Source organism: Camarhynchus parvulus, chromosome 11, assembly GCF_901933205.1.
Source record: "Camarhynchus parvulus chromosome 11, STF_HiC, whole genome shotgun sequence".
NCBI lineage: Eukaryota > Metazoa > Chordata > Aves > Passeriformes > Thraupidae > Camarhynchus > Camarhynchus parvulus.
Window position 1 is genome coordinate 4,784,424 of NC_044581.1, and position 18,746 is coordinate 4,803,169.

General features: G+C 41.4%; 1 protein-coding gene across 2 annotated transcripts; it reads right to left on the reverse strand.

Moving 5' to 3' along the window:
* Window positions 1–1,898: 1,898 nt before the first annotated feature.
* ATMIN (ATM interactor) lies at window positions 1,899–17,706 on the reverse strand. Of its 2 annotated transcripts, XR_004061072.1 has the most exons (5): window positions 17,482–17,706; window positions 12,016–12,141; window positions 10,866–11,065; window positions 3,419–9,916; window positions 1,899–1,972 (listed from the first exon to the last, which is right to left on the reverse strand). XR_004061072.1 is itself a non-coding variant. In XM_030956130.1 (4 exons), exons 1-4 carry the CDS (start codon window positions 17,692–17,694, stop codon window positions 8,086–8,088), a joined length of 2,370 nt encoding a protein of 789 aa, XP_030811990.1. In that variant the 5' UTR covers window positions 17,695–17,706; the 3' UTR covers window positions 2,549–8,085. The 2 variants fall into 2 exon arrangements, 1 of the variants encoding a protein (XP_030811990.1); XM_030956130.1 differs by lacking the exon at window positions 1,899–1,972 and having other exon boundaries at window positions 2,549–9,916.
* Window positions 17,707–18,746: the final 1,040 nt, after the last annotated feature.

Consider the following 18,746-nt stretch of genomic DNA (forward strand, 5'->3'; position numbering starts at 1 on the left):
TTTGTGCTTGGGTATTGGTTTCTAGGGTTTTGTTTCTGTTTTAGCTTTTTTTAAAAAAAGTATTGGGATCCAAATGAAGACATGGCATTAACAAGAAAATAGAATTTTAAGAGTTTATCTATATTCATGACCTTGTGAATTTGCCTTAGAGGATGATGATGCTCACACAAAATTTTATTAATTAAGCATTAACTGTCTGTTGACTCCTGAGTGGGTTAAGAATTTTGAAGAGAGAAAAAAAAAAAAGCCCAGTTAAGACAGTGAAAAAGAAAAAAATACTCTAACATATACATCACATTTCTGGAGAAAACAATAAAGAACATTTATTTTTCTAATATAAATAATTCTGCACTTTTTGGAAGGTCTGAATTTTTTAACAAGGATTAAGTAACAGCAAGCAGGTTTGGGACTCTTTCAGTCCTAGAACTTTTAACACAACTCTTCACACAAGTATCTGAAAAAATGCACTTAGGGATGTCCCCAAATCCCATCTCCTGGTAAGAGTCCTTGTGACTCAGTCTTCATGCCATGGTGTAAAATAACCACAGGGCTTTCTATCAACTGCAAATGGTCTCAGTGGCACTAGTTCATGACTTTATAGACCCAAAAATAAGCTTGTTGCATATTTTATTTTTTTTCACAGTTAGAAGAAAACAGACCATTTTCTTCCCTTCTTTGTACCTTTCCTCCACAGTAAAATATTTTCTAATGTGTTTTCCATATTTAGATATTAAATGCAACCTCTAAAAAACAAGCATCCTTCACAAATAGCCCCAAGATAAAGAAATTCAGACTACACTCACAGATTATTCTACAAGACCTGCAGCAGAAGGCCAGAAAACCTGCTGATTAAAGACCTAGAACAAATAACAAAGAAACAAATACACAACACTTCAGCCATCATAAACTTAATCAAGTTATGTGCCTTTGAATACACTGGGTTCTTCCAGCAGAGGAAACAGCAGCTTCTTGTTTTTGTGTCAAGTTCTCTCAAGAACAACACCATTCCTGTTTAAGGAAAGGAAATAAAGTTACAGGCTGGATCAGCCAGAAGTGCTTTCTCCATTCAAGGTGCCAGAACAAAACATGTGAATTGTCGACAACAATGTGAAAATGCAATGATGGAACACCTGAAAGTTAAATCAACATTTTTTTCCTATTGTTTTAGGTCCAAACATCCAAAGGACGGATTCACTGTCAAATCCTGGAGCCAGAAGAAAATCAGCCTCTGACTGCATTGTTCTGATGGAAAACAATCAGCTTGCCAGCATGAAATTTCTTCAAGTGAAAGAAATTCAGCAACTAAACCCAAACTAGTCAGGAACAATTTCACTGCCAGCAAAATTCTCAGCAACAGCAGGCAAGGAAGTAGTTTGAAAATACATGGGGCTTCCCCATTCCTGAACAGCCACTTTCTTGGTCTGTTCTCAATCAAGAGTTAGTTTTTCCTGCCTTTTGGACTGTCTATCATTTGTGAAAGTTTCCAGAGGTGCAGTCTGTCAAAATAGCTGACTTCTGCCTGTAAGTCAAATCCATTCTGAATGATGAAAATCCTGAAATAACAGCCTAATCTAAAGCAGAACCATCCCTGTGATGGGAATAGGACTGTTACTCCAGAAGGATCTTACACATCTGACTGTTCCATGATTTTAAACGCTCTGAACAGGAATTTAGTTTCTAGATATTTATGACATCTTCCCCTCTGGAAATACCTCCCTTTCTCCTCTGGAAATACCTGAATGCTGCTGTTTGCAAATGCTTACCTCAGGCTGTGATGGGGCTGAACACAGCAGCCTCCTGCTGTCCATTCATGACTACAGCTGAGCGAACAGTGCAGATGAACCTTCAGCCACGAGACTTCTGCTCATTCATCTCTGAATCGCATAGGCAAGACTTACAGGTAACAACAAAAATCAGCATTTTATATCCTCCAACTAACAGAAAATGGTGGGATCATCACTAAGCATGGGAGCTGTGCAGGAAGAAACAGGGCAGAGTATGAGACATGCTCAAATCAAGCCACTCTAGGGTTTGGGGGGGTTATTTTAATATTTACAGTAGCAAAAAATATTTTCTCAGTTAAATAAAATACATTACAAAATACTAAGGAGTTAGAATAGAGTACTTTGAACACCAACCATCATACTGTAGGTGAATTTCTACAGGGTGTTAGGACACTAGAGACGTTAAATCACCCCTGCAGGGGGGATGGATGATAAGGTTGAGGAAGAAAGCAGAGAGTCTGTTGTAGAGGTGAGGCATCTGCCACAGAGCTGAAACTGCAGAGGTTCCCATTCCACTGCAGGTACAAGGCAAAGATTACATTTTGTGCTGACGAGAGGTTTGAGACAGAGAACTTTTCTGCACCTCCACAGATTAAGAACTGACATTGTAGGATATGTTTTGAAAGCTTTTCAGTTGGTAGAGATTTTGTAAACTAAAACTAAGATGTTCAGGAGCAATGGGTGGTACTTGCCAAGAGGCACTGGATCCCCCACCCAGGCCTGTGCAGGCAGAGGTCATGGCCATTAAAACAGAAGGCAAAAAATGATTGAAGTTAACTTTATTCCAAAATATGTATAATTTACAGGACTGAATAAGTGCTTCATTTGTGAACAAAACATTTCAATACTTGTGAATAACTTACTAGTAGCTTTGTGTAACACTTCAGTTTCCAACAGAGGGAAATATGAAACAGTATTTTGGCACAAGGTTTTCTCTGCATGCAATAATGTAATTACAAGTTTCACAGTTACTAGGACAACATTCCTTCTTTGGGATTGTCACTTGTAAAATAGGTCTAAGAAATGAATGCTTGATTTTGTCTGGTCACTGCAAGTTTACTGGCTTAAATAGCAAGAATTAAACAGGAACATCCTTTGAAAACTAGATTTGTCCACTAAATAAAAAAATCTCACCAGTAATGAAAAGAAAAATATCTTAAGGACCTTTCTCAGCCTTGCTGAGATTAACTCACACACGCTTTGGGAAAGACTCACCCACATGAGATTTATTACTCATTCATTCCAAATAATTACAAACTCAAATGAGATTGTAATCAGGTGTTGAAGTCTTTAAGCTGTAGAGATATGGCCATCTTTCATACCTAGCTTTATCAGAGATGCACTTGCAAATGTCTGTAGATAGAGGTACTGTCAATCTAGCTCTGCATGCAGATGCTTGAAGCATGTAAAGCACTGCATGTTGTGAAATGTAGAGCTGGCATCACCACAAGTCATCTAGTATACTCCACAGCTAGTTGTTGCAGGTACTGTAAAGCCAGCATATGAAAAATGGTCACAAGTAAAGGGACTTCTGTTATTGAACTCAGCAGTTCCTTGAGGCGTTTCCACCATTTCAGGCTGTCTGGTTACATTTTCAGTGCAGAGTCACACACACAAACACAAACATTCCTCACCCTGACTGCGGGGCTGAGCGCTGAGTTCTGTTCATTGCATAGCAATGGCACTTGAAACGAGAGAATTCAGTCCTGTTCTAAGCAGCAAGTCCTTCTTGCACGTTTAAATTCACATCAACTCTTAAAAAACAACAACAAAAGAAACAGAAGATGCATGATTGCACCATACACTGGTTTGCTACCATTAAACAGCCAAATCCTCACAGTGTTCCTGTTCTCAATGGCAGCCTGGTTACTGGAGGCCCATCCTACCAGGACACAAGCATAGCAGCACCTTAAACCAAACAGGAATGAACAAAGCTTGCAAGGCCCAGAATGTTACCAACAGTTTGGTGTGAATGTATTTGGAACAGTAAATGGTACATTAAGATCATGTTTAAAAAAATCAGCACATGTCAGAAATGTATTAAAGCAAAGGAAGCTGTACAACCTTAATGATAAAGGCAAGCACATTTGGTTCACCTCAGAGTTGCCATTTCAGGAACATATTCTTTTGCAAGTTGAGCACCCTATGTTGATTCGGTATCAGTTCTATTAAATTCCCCTACATTTAAAAGGCTATTAAACTCCCTCTAGCCCCCTAAGCCCCCAGTCCTGTCAACTCTTACATTTCTACCCAGCCTCACAAAAAAATCAATTCACATCTTAGCAGCATAAGGATTTAGAACAGTGGAAGGCAGCCATCGTTCTTCGTTCTCTTGCTCCTACACAACTGGGGTCCATATGACTAACAGGGAAATTCAGCCTCTTGTTTCCAACAGAAAAAAACCTGTGTATTGTGCCTTGAAATAAAAATTTCTAAGGAGTTAATTACATACATTAAATCACAGACACTGATCAAGTTGTTCAAAACTAAACGAGGTTTCACAAGGTTTCTTTTGCAGCTGTTTAATTCACAGCTGCAAGTATTTACACATTTTTTAATGCTTTCATATCCTTTGGAAATGAGAATTTTCTAAACTCAAGTAGCTTCGCATAACTAAGAATACGCAGCGTTAGCAAACTCTGACTTAAAACTACCAATTTTTCTAGGCCAACACAAAGTTTTGGGGAGGATTCCCTCCCTACCCACAGCAAAAAGTATTTACAGGTTTATTAGCAGAAATAGACATGAATAAAGCTGTAAGAAGAGGACACATCTACTGTCAGACAAACTTTCAGCATTTTGACAAACAAATATGGAAGACAACAAGACAGACCTTTCATTTTTCAGCTTATTTGTGCTTATGTTCTCACAGAGTGCAAGTTCCAAATCTGCTGTTTCCTTTGTTCGACTCTTTATATATTAAAGAAAAGCACAAATGAAACTACAAAAGTACTAATTCAATTTTATAATAGTGTTACACAGGCATCCAGATCAAGATCCAGCAATCACAGCTTAACAGAATTAAGCAGGAAACACAAAGGGTAAGTACACATAACATTAGTATCACTTCCAGATAAAAAAATGTGTTAAGAGGCTACAGAGAATCTGATGTTACTTTCTGTATAGCAGCTCTAATGGCAATAGAGGATACAAAAAAAGAGCGAGATAGTAAGTCACTGCTGACCAATACTTACAATACAGTGCCTTGAAAATCAAATCAGAGACAAACTGCAGAAAAAGGGAGATAAGTATCATTTTAGTTCTACCCAGAAATAGTTGTGTCTGAAGTTTATTTTATAACAAAGGCAAAAACAGAAAATCAGCCTTTATCAAAATTTGTTTAAATGTGAAAAATTCATAATATTCAGCTATAGTGTTTCAGATCAGGTTTCATGAAGTTTTCTGCGGGATTCACCAAACTATGAAGTCTGGCTGCAGTCTTCACATTTTCACGAAAGTACTTAATAAATCCAAACTGAGTGACATATGCCAGACATACATGATCCAAACCTGTTTTTCACTTTAATGAATAATTTATGGAGAACCAAATTAGTGAAGAAAGAAGTTAATTTTGGTCAGAAGTTAATTTCGTCTTTCCTAAGACAGTGCAGACATTTAATAATTTCTTAATACTGCACTTTCAATAAATGACTTCATGTTGTAGTACTGTGTTCACCTAATCAAAGTGCAAACTGTTTTAAACAAATAGAATGAGTGAAAGGATTGTGATTTGAATGTTCTAATAAAATACACAAAGCTCAGAACGAATTTTAATTAAAAAGTACAATAACTGAATAATGATTACATCATAAGATTTTGTCCACACAAACTTTTGGGTCTTTTCCTGACAGTCCCTGATGCTAAGGGCTTTGGCTTACACAATAACATGGCAATTATCACTCTAATTTGTAAATTAGTTTCAAAGTACTTTAAACCTTGCTGGTCTCTCAGATGTCTACAATTCAAACCCTTCAGTAATTCTGCTCCTCAGCACCCACTATTCCTTCTCTTGCAGAGTAAAGGCTGACTTTCTAAATTCAGAGGTAATGGACAGCTTCTACCACTGTGGAAAATACCCTTTTCCCAAACCAGGTTTATAGTGACTGCCTCTCTTTCACGTGTCAGTACAGACAACTTGCACATGGGAAACACAGAAATCAGTTTGGGAAGAAGCATTCTCTGGTATTCCAGCCAGGGGAAGGAAGGAAGGAGAAGGAAAAACACTTTAAAATGTGAAGTTGCAACATTACCAGAAAGATATTGCAATAGAATAATTAATTTAATTTTGTTCTTTATCTTATCTCTCAAATTCAAAGTAGGCAAGCAAATATGAGTCAGTCATCTTCACAAGAAACAAAATTACAAGTGAGGCCTTCCTTTTTTAAATACATCCCACCCTTCAGATGAGAACTCTACAGACATTGCGAAAGCTGGGGACATTCCCCACAGCAGAATGACTTTCTCCTGAGGAACTGCAAGATTCCCTTCTGCAGTTTCTTCAGCCAGATTGGAAGTGTCTGAAATCATACCTAGAAATGTTGAAAAATCGAAGAGGCAACAGAGATGGGGTTTCAGGAGGAAAATATGAGTTTCAGGATTAATCTGAAGAGATTATTTCAGTAAAGACACTCACCACAGCAATATAAAGACTATTAAGAAAAGCCAAAGAAAAAAAAAGGAAAAAAGAAAGGTATTGCTCATCTGCAACAAAAACAAGCTGGCTGCAATGGATGAGTAACTTAACTCCCACATCCTTGAACTGAGAATATGCAGCACAAAGCATAGGGAGTCCTCAAAATCTAAGGCTTGGACATACATTTGCTGCTGGGCTGCACAGTAAATATGCAGCTAATACGTCTCCTCTAACAATGGAGGAGTAAAGTCTGTTACAGGCCCAGGAATTTGACACAAAGAATTTTCCTCTAAGGTTACAGAAACTAAAACCTGTCCAGTACAAAACCAGAGGCCTAGATTTCACAGATATTATAGTAAGAGATAAAAATTACTTAAGGCCAAATTCCAACATACATTCACAACTGGCTTAATGTAAATGAAAAATACTGCAAACAGTGGCATGAGGGGCAACCAAAACATTAAAAAAAAGGTGCCAAGAGATTATATGCTTCTTCTCTGAAAAATCAGTTTGTGTGAGTTTGACCACACTCAGTGAAATTGTGAAAGCTGCAGGAACTGAGGGCTGCAGATCAAAGTGCAAAAAAGCAAGATACAGCTGTTCTGGAAGGGCTTCTGTGAGCTGATCTCCCAGCTCTGCTGTATGGATTCGAACTGTTTTTGGAAGCAGGAAGTCCAAAACCAGAAGTCAAGGTGAGTGTTTTAAGGAATTTAATTGTCCATTTTTAAAGATTTCTCTTAAGGTAGTAAACCACTGTAACATTTCTGAACTTGTACCTCAATAAAGCTAGGAGAATTTCAGCAAAAACAAATTATTCCAGTCTCTGAGGCACACACATTGTAACATTTGCATCTTCAAGACAGAAATAATTTAAGCAAATCCCTTCTGAAGACTCTAAAAATGTTAGTCCCATGTATTACACTAGCTAAAAGGACGACATACTAATTTTCCCTACAATTACGAATTCCAAGTTCTTTTCCTACCCTTCAAAGAGCACCAGTGCCACTCAGGGAAAAAAAACCTGCTTTCTACACACTTGTTTAATAATAAATATTTTCAACAATTCAAGAATCTCTATGTGTCTAGTGTGTTGGACAGGTATTTGGAAAATGGCAGCTTATGCAGGAGAAAGAGCTGTGAAGGCATAAAGTAAAAGAAGACAATAGGGCTGATTATGTTCATGCCGGATTTAAAATACAAGCTACTAAAAAAAGTAAACAGAAGTAGCTTACACTAATAGAATCCTCCCCCGTAAGTTCAGGGAAGCATCTCAACTTAACAGCTCAGGGTTTTGGTCCAGCACATTGGAACCCTGCATGTAAGCCAGGAATAGAGATATAGAGAACAACTTTAAAAGTTCTTCCACTTAGATGAAAGCAGTAACAGCTTCGTAAAGAAGTTTGAGGAAAAAACATAGGCACCACATAATTTTTTAAGGTTCAAATGTACATTAACATGTTACAGCCCCCCCTTTCCCCACTATTTATACACACATAGTTTATGTAAAGTTACATATTCAATAGAGTACCTTCAGCATGAAAAGTCTCTTAGGTCAACTGCTCGTGACAAGTACATTCAATAATGCAAAGTGGATCACTTGGTAAAGCCATCTCTCCCACCCAAATAAGTTAAATTCAAACCACAAGAAACAGTTATATTATGTAGCACTCAGTGGCTGGGCTTGTCAGAGCTCTGGAACAAGGAGCATAGCTCTTCACAGGTCTGTGTTTCTACTGAACTGAACTGGGACTCCATTGTATTCCAGGCTAAGTCAGCCAGAAGGAAGTCATCCATTGCTGTCTGTGTTTCATTGCTGGTAAGGAATAAACTCCCCAGATTCTCAAAGCAGCTATCCATAGTCTGGGTCTCAGCACTACTGAGCTGGACTTTGCTTTCAATATTCTGAGCAGGTGTGTTTTTAGTAGCCATATATACTTCTGTCTGGGTTTCTGTATCAGATGAGTCAGTGCTCATCGAGAAACTGGACTGTTTCAGAATACTTCCTAAAGGCAGATGTGTAGTACTGTCCAAAAAGAAATTCAAGTCTGTCTGTGTCTGTGTATCAAACATCTCCAAACCTAAGAAGTTAGAATTGCCTCGGCAGTTATATGATTGAGTGGCACTATCTGAAAATAAGAAATCAGTCTGAGTTTCAATGTCCAGTGACTCCAAAACCGGCTCAGAGTTCAGGGTACCAAGCTCACTCTCTTCAGTCTGAGTTTGGATGTTGGATGCTGAAAAGAACTCTTCAATGTCGAAGTCTATCCCTGTGCTCTGTGATGGAGCAGATGGAAGATGTGTGTCAGCATTAGAACTTGCCTCAGACAAAAGGCCACGATTATCCAGTGTCTGGCCAGGCATGTTTCCTGAAAAAATGTTTTCCAGATCACTTAGCAGATCCATTGTCTGGGTTTGATTATCTGTTGTATTTTGAGGTGGAAGTATATTAGTCTGTGTATTGAAGCTGATAAGGGATTCAGACTTAACCGTATCCTGACTCAGGCTCTTGCAACTACTTCTCTGCAGCAAGGTTTGATCTATATTTGCAGGCATTAAATTGTTTTCTGGAAGTTCAATGTGAGTAGAAACATTATATGATGAAGGAACATTGTCAAAAATGTCACTGCACATTACAGCCTGGTCCATCTGTACTCTTCCATCAATACAGTCCTGTGTCCTGCTGGTTTGAGTCTCTCTGGAAATGCCACACGTTGGAAAACAGCCCTGACTGAAAGCATCAGTCTGAGCAGCTATGGATGAAGTCAGTTTGGAAGCAGGCAGCAGTGTCTGTGTCTGTACACTGATGGGTAATGAAACCTGGGAACTGAATGACAGATCTGTCTGAGAACAAGAGGACACAGAAGAATTGGGAGTCCAGGCTGCAGCTGGTACAAAGCTCTGGGAGATGTAAGATAAGTCAGTCTGTATATTTATTGAAGAAATTTTGTTCTTGTGACAAACATTCCCCAGCTCTTGTCCTGGGTTATTTGATGTCAACTTGTCCAATTCAACTTGTACACCAGTACTTACTGGTTCACGATCACCAGAAGTTGTCACCTTTGAAACAGGCATACTGTCTTTAAACACGAGTGTTTCTGCCTCCAGGGCTGGAATCAGGATTCCTATAGACTGAGGCAATAAATGAACAGTACTTACAACTGAACCTTGATTATCAACAGCCACCACAGCAGGCTTAACAGAAGAGTCTGTTGCAGATACATACACAGGCAAGTGAGCAACCTGCATCACTGGAAGTTTAACCAAAGCCACCTTGGGCTTGGGTAAAAGCATCTTTGGTGCACATTTTGGCTGCATTTGGTTTGTGAAGTTAGAACTGCAGGAGCCTTCAAGAGAGGCTGCTACTTTCACTTCAGAGGACTCCAATTCCTGAGTGCCAGGAGCAGTACTGTGAGTATTGCTGAATGCTTCATTTGCCTTCTCTGCCAACTGCTGATTATGAACGGAGGACTCCATTTTCCTTTTCTTACTAGGAGGATCCCTGTGAACATGAGATCAATAATTTATACTTCTTTCCAACACAGAACATCTGCCTTCCATTCTTTTGAGTCAGTGCATTGAAAATACCAACTGAAGTCACAGATGAGGTTGGACACGAGAAGACAATTAATCCAGATTAAAACATAAAAAGACTCCATGAAATTCAATTTTGCTAAATGTCATTCCTCACTCTCTCATTTTAAATAAGAATAAATACTACCCCTTAAGGAGACCTATTTCCAAATGGATGTGCAAGTTTAGATGGTGTCTTCCCCTCTCACATCAAGCACACTGATTTGAAGACTTTTAATGTGTTATTTTGACACTGACTCAGACTGAGCCTTGAAGGGACAGAGCTCTTAAAATATGTGTACAGGTAACGGTCTCTCATGGAAATGGAAGATAAAAATAGCAGTTCTTCACACAAAACTTAAATTTTGCAGCAGTTGAACCTCAAAGACAGGCTAGGCTTCAGAAAGTAGATTGCCCTTTATGAAATATATGGACATATTGAAACTATAAATCTAAGCATAGGTGGTAAAAAATACATCCACCAACAATTGCAACAATGACTAGACTGTACAAGAAAGTAACCTGAACTGCATTCCACACCTCAGTTACCAGCTATAAATATCTCCAAATCATGTCTACTCTCACAGAACTGTAAAAGCAGATGCAACAGAACCACCACCATTTATGCCAAGCACTGCAGTGTCATCAGTACTTTTTGTTTTCTCTGTAGGGAAACCAGATCTTACTGGTTAGATGACCACCACTGCCTTCAACAAAACAAACTCCTAAAAGCAACAAAGAAACTGCAAACTGCTTTGCAGCTAAAACAACATGATCCTAATTTCCTATGTAATCAACAGAAAGGAGACAAAAAGGCAGCACATGAGGCACACAGGACTTGGTGATGAATTATCATTACTTCACTGCTTCACTTTTACCTGTGTTCTGCAGGGATTTCATGGCCAGTTCTGTAAATGTGAGACAGTAATGCTGTTCTGCTGGCATAAGGGCACCCACAAGTACACTGGAAAGTCTTGCCACAGACCTCTATATGTCGTTTCAAATACCATTCTGTGCCATAGGAGTTACTACATTTATCACATTTGTGCTTCTTTTCAGCATGCATTTTCATAAAGTGCTAGAATACACAAGGGAAAGTAAACATTAGCATTCAGTGAAGATTAAAAGAAGAAAATCACAGTTAGGGGAGAAAATATCTGCAATTTTTTAGTTGCTAAGTAGCACTGAAGTGCAGCATTAATAATTTTTTTTAAGTGTTACTACAAATAAATTTAAAGAAGTCAATAGAGAGAATCTGAAATTTGCAAGTCTGCTGATGCTACATGCATCTTAAAACCACAGATAAACATCTACCCATTCTAATGCCATTGAAGGCTTCCTGTGGACATCAATAAATCTACAGATCAACCTTGCCCAAAGAGCACAGTAAGTGTGTGCTGCAAGATGTGCACACTCCTGAGGATCTATAACTGAGCAAATAATCTCAAGTCATACAGGTCAACACCAGAGCAAACACCACAATTTTTCCTTTTCATTTATGGCACCAAGTGCCAGCCACTCAGCTCCTCCAGGTAACCCCAGCTCAGCATAGGTAACTAAGTGCAGCACAGTGCTCTTTTTGCTCACTAATGCAGAAACAAGTCTTATATGTTTTCTTAAACAGGTTAACTAGTAAACAAATGCATTTTGGTATTAAAGCAGAGAAAAGTTCTTGATCCTTGACCACTTGAAAAAGCAGTTAAAAGCATCAGCCAGTTTAAACCTTCATCAGTTGCCACTGTCATTTTTCCCTCCTCTTCTTTAATCTTTCTCCATCTATCAGGGGCTGTGATCTAGTTTAGAAGAACATACTGGCATCTGTCTGATCAAAAGGTTCAAGTCCTCTAATATAAGCATGCAAACATGCAAATTCATGAATCACATGTGCACTTGGAGTTGCTGCATACAGTTCTCTAACTTCTGCTATGTGCTGAGAGGTTATGCTCATATCTGTATGCAAAAGTGCACACTCTTTGGAGTAGAGACAGGACTAAATCAGTGTGAAAATACTTCAGGAAACAGGAATACCTGTTTTACAAGAGAAAATTGGGAAAATGGTCTGTTTGGTCCTCTAGGGCAGCCTTCAATAGGACAGCAGTAGAATTTCTGTGAAGTTTTCAAACCCTTCCTTATTGGTGCATTAAGTTTTCCATCCTGAAAAAGAACCAGTTGAGAAGTTGACAATTCTACAGGTTTGCATATTCAAGACAATATTCAGAATACACATCAACTATGGCTCACTGAGTTTACACATCTCAATGAGTTGGAGGCACTTTCCTATGTGATTTGGAAGTTCAAATGGAATTTTTGCCCTGTGTGGATGCCACTTTGCAAATATACCATCAAAATTACCAGGTGCAATTACAACAAGCTCTATGGAGTAGTGGTACTGTACTGTTTACTTTTACCAAGACACTCCCTGTCCCATGTTTTCTGTTATTTGAGCCAAAAAAAAATTTCCATACAGATACTACCCTAGACTGCTGATTCAATGTGGTTTTACTTGTTAGTAGCACAGAATGTGAAGGTCCATTAAGATCAGTCACTGAAACACAACACTTCCTTGATGCTGGAATTCTGTTAGCACTGTTTAGAGTTTACTTGTAATAAAAATGAAAAATGCCAAGTATGCTCTGCCACTTAATTTAGATCATAAACAAAATCTCAAGTCTATGAAACAACTGGTATGCTAATTCTGACCCTCCAACCATTAAGTGACCAATCTATCCAGGCTTTCCATGTGAGCTCTCTCACTGACCCTCACATGAAGAAAGCCACACAACTTGCTCAAGGAGGACCTCAAAAGTGCATACAAGAAGGACATCCTAGTGGGATTGTCCAGATTGTTCAACCACAGAGAATCCCCTCCTGCTGAGGACACTGGCATGGAAACCAGACAAGTCATATACCTCATGATATACCCTAACTGAAAGGGACTCAGTGGAAGCATCAGACACCTGTGTCTAAGCAAAAAATTAAAAGTGAACTATTTAAAATCTGATGCTCAGAGTAGCTGTGAGTCTCCTTCCATGCTGAGACTGAACTGGAGGCCAAACATAGTCCCCCCCAGAGGCAGTTAGTATAGTCCATTATGGCATCCCCAAGATGATTTTTCAGGGAAGAAATGGGACCATGCCCTGTTCGAACCCTGCACCTGATTTTCCTTAGCATGAGGACAGTGAGCACAGTCAGTGATGGAAGGCTGATTTCACACCAGTCACTCCCTAACTACCTCTGTGGGCAGATCTCCAGCTGGTGGTGTTTACACAGGTTACACCAAACACAGAGAATGCACAAAGCACAACAGTCCTCCCAGTGTGAAGCAAACCAAGTATGTACTCAGCTGCCAGGGCCCAAAGGGCTTCACTGCTCACACCCCGACCGTACCCACCTGCAGTTACTCACAACCCAACAATGCTGTCCTCAGCCACTCATGCCTTGCTTTTGAAGTCCTCCCATTCACACCTCAGCAAGCTAGGGACGGGGATATTTCAATGATTTTGTTTTCCCTCAAATCACCTCTTAAGCTAAAATAATCTGTAAAATGTAATCCCTTCAAGCAACATTTCAGTTGTATTTCCACACAACACTGCTACTTGCTGCCATTGTCACAAGTTCATTTTTGTTAATGACATATCAGACTCAAGCAACATTTAGAGCCTCTTGACCAAAATGATCACCTGCCATATCAAGAAAACCTGGAATAATTCTCTAAAAAGGCAGTTCTCATGTAACATTTTTACCTTCTAAGCACCTTGTACAGCAGTTTTCCCTGTGGACAGCCCATTCATAAACAGGCCTGTTCTATCTCTGCTGAATCATCACTGTGACTATTGTACCTCCTAGAGCCACTGCTTAAACAGGAACACGACACAAAGAAATCTAGCTGCTCCAGCCCCAATTCCAGTTTTTAACCCTGACTTTACATAGAACACTTCGATCACATTTTAAAGTCCTCAGGAAGAAAGATCTGCCTTTAAATCAAAGCTATGCTTGGCCTCTCCCACTGCAGAGTGATACCAATATGCCAATAGAGTTACTTATTCCTAAATAAAAATGAAAATAAAAAGTTATTAAATGTGTTTTATTTAACATCACAACCCAACAACTGACAGGGCAATATGGGAAACATGTTCAGCCACTTGACAGGTAAACCTCAGTCAGGTTATTTAAAATGACTGAAATAATAAGGTATAGAATAATACCAAGTGTTTAAAAGCTTTATAGACACCAGTAAGATGCTTTTTTAACAGCTGGAACACAGCCTTTAGTGGCAGAGACCACAACACATTAGTTGTGACAAGTTAAGACATACTCTACACATATAAGATATTGTTTATGGACAGTAATCCTGCTTTGACCTTTCCCAAGTCCTTGTGGCTCTAAATGGTTAATCCTGCATCTTCTCAAAGCCACCTGGCCAGTCCTGTTTCAGACATTCTCACAGCTTCTTTCCTTACCTACCTGATTTTATGTCCCATGTTTCTACAACATCCACCCACCACAATTATTGGTAGATATTGGTCCAATGAACTTCTCCCAGTGCAGACACTTGCACTGTAAGGAATACTGCCATGGCTTGTGACAACAACTGGGAAAGCAGGAATTAACAGTCCTTGCTACGGACTTAGTCAAGGTGAACTTAGTGACGTCTTGCTTTCCTGTCCCAGAAAGGCTTACTCCAAAGGATTAATTTGAAATGATGTTGCAGTAGACTGTAGTCAACTATTTAAAATATGGAGGGTTTTGCAGCAGAAGCTCAGTCATTTCTTTACTAAATAGGACATGGAGAGAAGTGCATTTATTCTTATGATAGCAACCATTGTGGTAGTGCAGTATTTGAGTAACCTACCCCAAGGGTGTGCTACCCTTCCAGTTCACACTAACTACAGCCTCCCAGTTATCACAGTAATTCACAGAATTCTCCCCTCTACATGAACTCTCCTAGCTTCATTTTGAACAACACACATGTAATTTCTCTTCTTCCCATAAAATAACATAGCCAAAACCCCAAAGAATTAAAATTAAAAAATCAAGTTTATATCCACTGCTCTCATTTTTAAATTAGCTTATCCTCTGTCAAGGAGCCAAAAAAACTTAGGTATCAACACTTCATATCTTCTTTGTTAGGCAAAACAAGCCAAATTTTTCTAATTTCCCTTTGTCAGAAACACTTGCCATTAATCACCCTTAGCACTTATTTTCTACACATCTTCTGGTTCATTTCAACTTATTTGAATCAGATTCTTACCCTACAGTACTGACACAGAATATCCCTCTGCCATATTTTAGTTTTGCCCTTTTCACAGCAGCTTTACCCTAAATGCTCGTTGGTGTGTGACCAAATTATTTTGCAAGTCTTTTCCACCTCAGGTTATTTCTGTTACAAACCAGAGCTGATCAAACTGTTTGTAATCAGTTCACAAGACTAAAACCTGGTACTGCTACACTTGACTCTGTTTTCACAGGGCAGTCTCTATGTAAATGTCCTTCCTTTGCCACTGCAATCCCTCTTGGGTTTTGGTATGAAAACATCCTACTGGTGCTACTTTTATTAATGAAAATTAACCAAGTCATCCTCACTTCTCTTCAGGAGTACTGTGTTCTCTCCTTCCCCAATAGCTTCTTACCATCTCATTTGCCAAGTTGCTTCTTCACTAATTTAATATTTCACTAATAAATGCAATCTACTAAATTATTTTTATCTGGGAAATAATCTATCTCTTAATATGGACTACCAATATTAAAATATTTAGTCTCCCTTAAGCATCAACAACATTTTAGTCTCAATTACAATGCCCTTGAAACAAGTCAAGAAGTTTCTGAAAGTCTGCATCCATCCATGTTTCAGTATTTATTCCAAGCTATCACCAGATTCAGTAATTAGGTGTATGGAATATGCTCTAATTCTACAAGCACTAGTGGCTAACAGCAAGCTGGGTGAGAAAGCAGCATTTGCTCACCCATCATAGCCTGAGTTATGTAACCCACCAGCTGCACTGCATGCTCAGAGCATCAGCTCACAACCAAAATGTCTCCGCTGACCTTAAAGAACACTTGGAACTTCTGCTGTACCTCTCCCCACACAGACATGGGAGATCTAACACATAACACACAGTAAAGCTGTCAGTTGGTATAGGAAATGAAATGAAAACATCCCAGAGACACAAGACAGCAAGTACACTTGACACCATTTCCTTTTGTTGCTCACCAAGGAGCACGTGTGACCCACACTTGACTCTGTAGCCATTTCACAGAACAGGGATGTTTATTGTTCACCCACTGAGGCTGCACTTTCAGAATGCAGCTATGAATGCTGCACTTGAAGTTTTCCAGGAATACAGTTTGTCCTTGCACACTTGGCATTATAATTTTGGGAAAAGCAAGGATATCTTTTCAAAAGGCCCACTCTCAATGTGTGCCTGCTGAACTGTGGTTCTCCTCCCCCCCAGCACATGCTTAGCTCAGGAGTATTATGGAAATGAGGGCTTGTTTCCAAAATGGCATCCATCTGTTTTGCTGGTTTTTTTTTAGCTCAGACATTTTTAAAAAAACAAACAAAACCTCAGCATAACAGCCCTCGGCGTTGGGATGGAGATGGTTTGCCAGCTGATAAGGTTAGGAAATGCTGCATGTTTGCACAGCACCTCACAAGTGGGGCTTTAAAGTCTTACTGCAGAAAGATTGGTGATAAGCAAGTAAAACAACAGAAGCTGTGTCCCAAAGAACTCCTAACTGCCTGTGGTATGTTTACAAAAATGTGCAAAATTGGTTATTTTCTGTAAGTAATTTCACAGGAATCCTCAACACAACTGGTCAGCCCATTCACATACGCACTTTTATATTTATACAGGGGCCTTTCACGAGGGGCAATTTAAACAAGAGACAACGAGAAACACTTCGTTATTCCCACCTGGAATCACAGAATGGTTTGGGTTGGAAGGCGACCTTGAACATCATCTTGTTCCATCCCCGTGCCACGGGTAGGGAAATATTCCACAAGCCCAGGTTGCTCCAAGCCCCGTCCAACCTGGCCTTGGACACTTCCAGGGATGGGGTAACCTGTGCCAGGGCCTTCCCATCCTCACACTGAGGAACTTCCCCCTAATATCTCACCTAAACTCTCTTTCCATTTGAACGCGTTCCCCCTTGTCCTGCCACTCCAGGCTCCAGTCCTCATCCTTCCTGTGAGTTCCCTTCAGGTACCAGAAGGCCTCAATGAGGTCACCCCAAACACCCTCCTTCCCAGGCTGAACAATCCCAACTGCCTCAGAATCTCAGGGAAGATCCCAGTCCTTCTCGGGGCGGGGAATCACACCGCCCCTCAGCCTCGCTACCAACCAAACCCAGCACAGCCAACACCGCAGCCGCCCCCGGCCCCGGCCCCGGCCCCGAGCCGGCCGCAGGCCCCGGGGCGGAACACGGCGCTGCGCCAGCCAGAGCCACGGCGCCATGGAGGGGCCGAGCGGGGCCGGCCCGGCCTCACGGCGGTACCTGGAGCGGGTGCGCCTTGCTGAGGTGCATGTTGAGGGCCGGGCTGTTGGGCAGCACCTTCCCGCAGCCGGGCACAGTGCACAGGATGTTGGTCCGCACTTGGGACAGCTCTGTCACCGAGGGCCGCACCAGCTCCCCGGGGGGCGGCACGTCCCTCACGGGCGCGGGGGGCCGCCCCAAGCCCCCGCCACGCCGCCCGGCCGCCGCCGCCATGTTGCTGTCAGCTGCTCGGCCCCCGCTCCGCTTCCGGGGGCGGTGGCCAATCGGCGGCGGCGCTACTGAATATTCATGAGGCACGTGGCGCGGCCCCGCCCCCGGCCGCCAGCGCCCCGCGGTGGCGGCTGCGAGAGGTGCGGCCGGGCCCGTGCGCGCTCCCGCGGCACAAAGCGCGCACACGGCGCACCGGGGCAAACGGCGAGGGGCAGCCTGGGCACGGCCCCCGGCCCGGCGCACACCGCTCCGGGGCTCCGCTGCACCGCCCAGGGCCCGCGGTTATTGTGTTGCACCGGGAGGTGGAGAGGAGGCACCGATTTCTCCGCTGGTCAGGGCCGGGACACGAGGGAACGGCCGAAGCTCCGGCGGGAGGGTGGGGCTGGGGATTAGGAAAAGGTTCTTCATCCAGAGCACGGTCATTGGAACAGACACCCCAGGAAGGTCACAGCAGCAGCTTGACACAGCTCCAGGAGCATCTGGAAAACACTCTCAGTCACAGGGTGGGATTGCTGGGGTGTCCTGTGCAGGGCCGGGAGCTGGACTTGAGAAGCCTTGTGGGTCCCTTTCCAACTCAGAATATTCTATGATTTCCTGATACTGGAATCACCAACACAACACACAGAGGTTTTTCCCCTAGAGCTGGTCAAATTAAGGGAAAAGATGCACACCATTTTTTGAATAAGAGCTATGCCATCGTGTAGCCCCAGGATGAGAGTTCCTCCTGCAGCCCCTGTGCCCTCAGCTGCAGGCATTCTGCTGCTTGGGGTTGGCACAGAATAGTTTGGGTTGAAAGGGACCTTTAAACATCATCTAGTCCAACCCCAAACTTCCAAAATGCTGGAAGAGACCAACTGGAATGGGGAAGACAAGATTGGTCTCCACATTCCCCCTTCTCCTCACCTCCTCCATGGGGGACACTTGCTCAGCATGAAGGAACCCCAGAGCTGCAAATGTTTCCTGACAAATTAATAAATACACACCTCCTTGCCTGGAAATGCTGCATAGTTCCTGGAATATCCCTGCTTACAGGAAGTTAGAGATAAAACATCTCT

Excerpts from the sequence above, each read along its gene's own strand:
- ATMIN (XM_030956130.1), bottom strand. The coding sequence starts at position 17,694 with ATGGCGGCGGCGGCCGGGCGGCGTGGCGGGGGCTTGGGGCGGCCCCCC. Across the intron at positions 12,142-17,481 it reads GCAAGGCGCACCCGCTCCAG|GATGGAAAACTTAATGCACC; the intron begins GTACCGCCGTGA and ends GTTCTTTTTCAG. Across the intron at positions 11,066-12,015 it reads AATTTTCTCTTGTAAAACAG|CACTTTATGAAAATGCATGC; the intron begins GTATTCCTGTTT and ends TGTGTATTCTAG.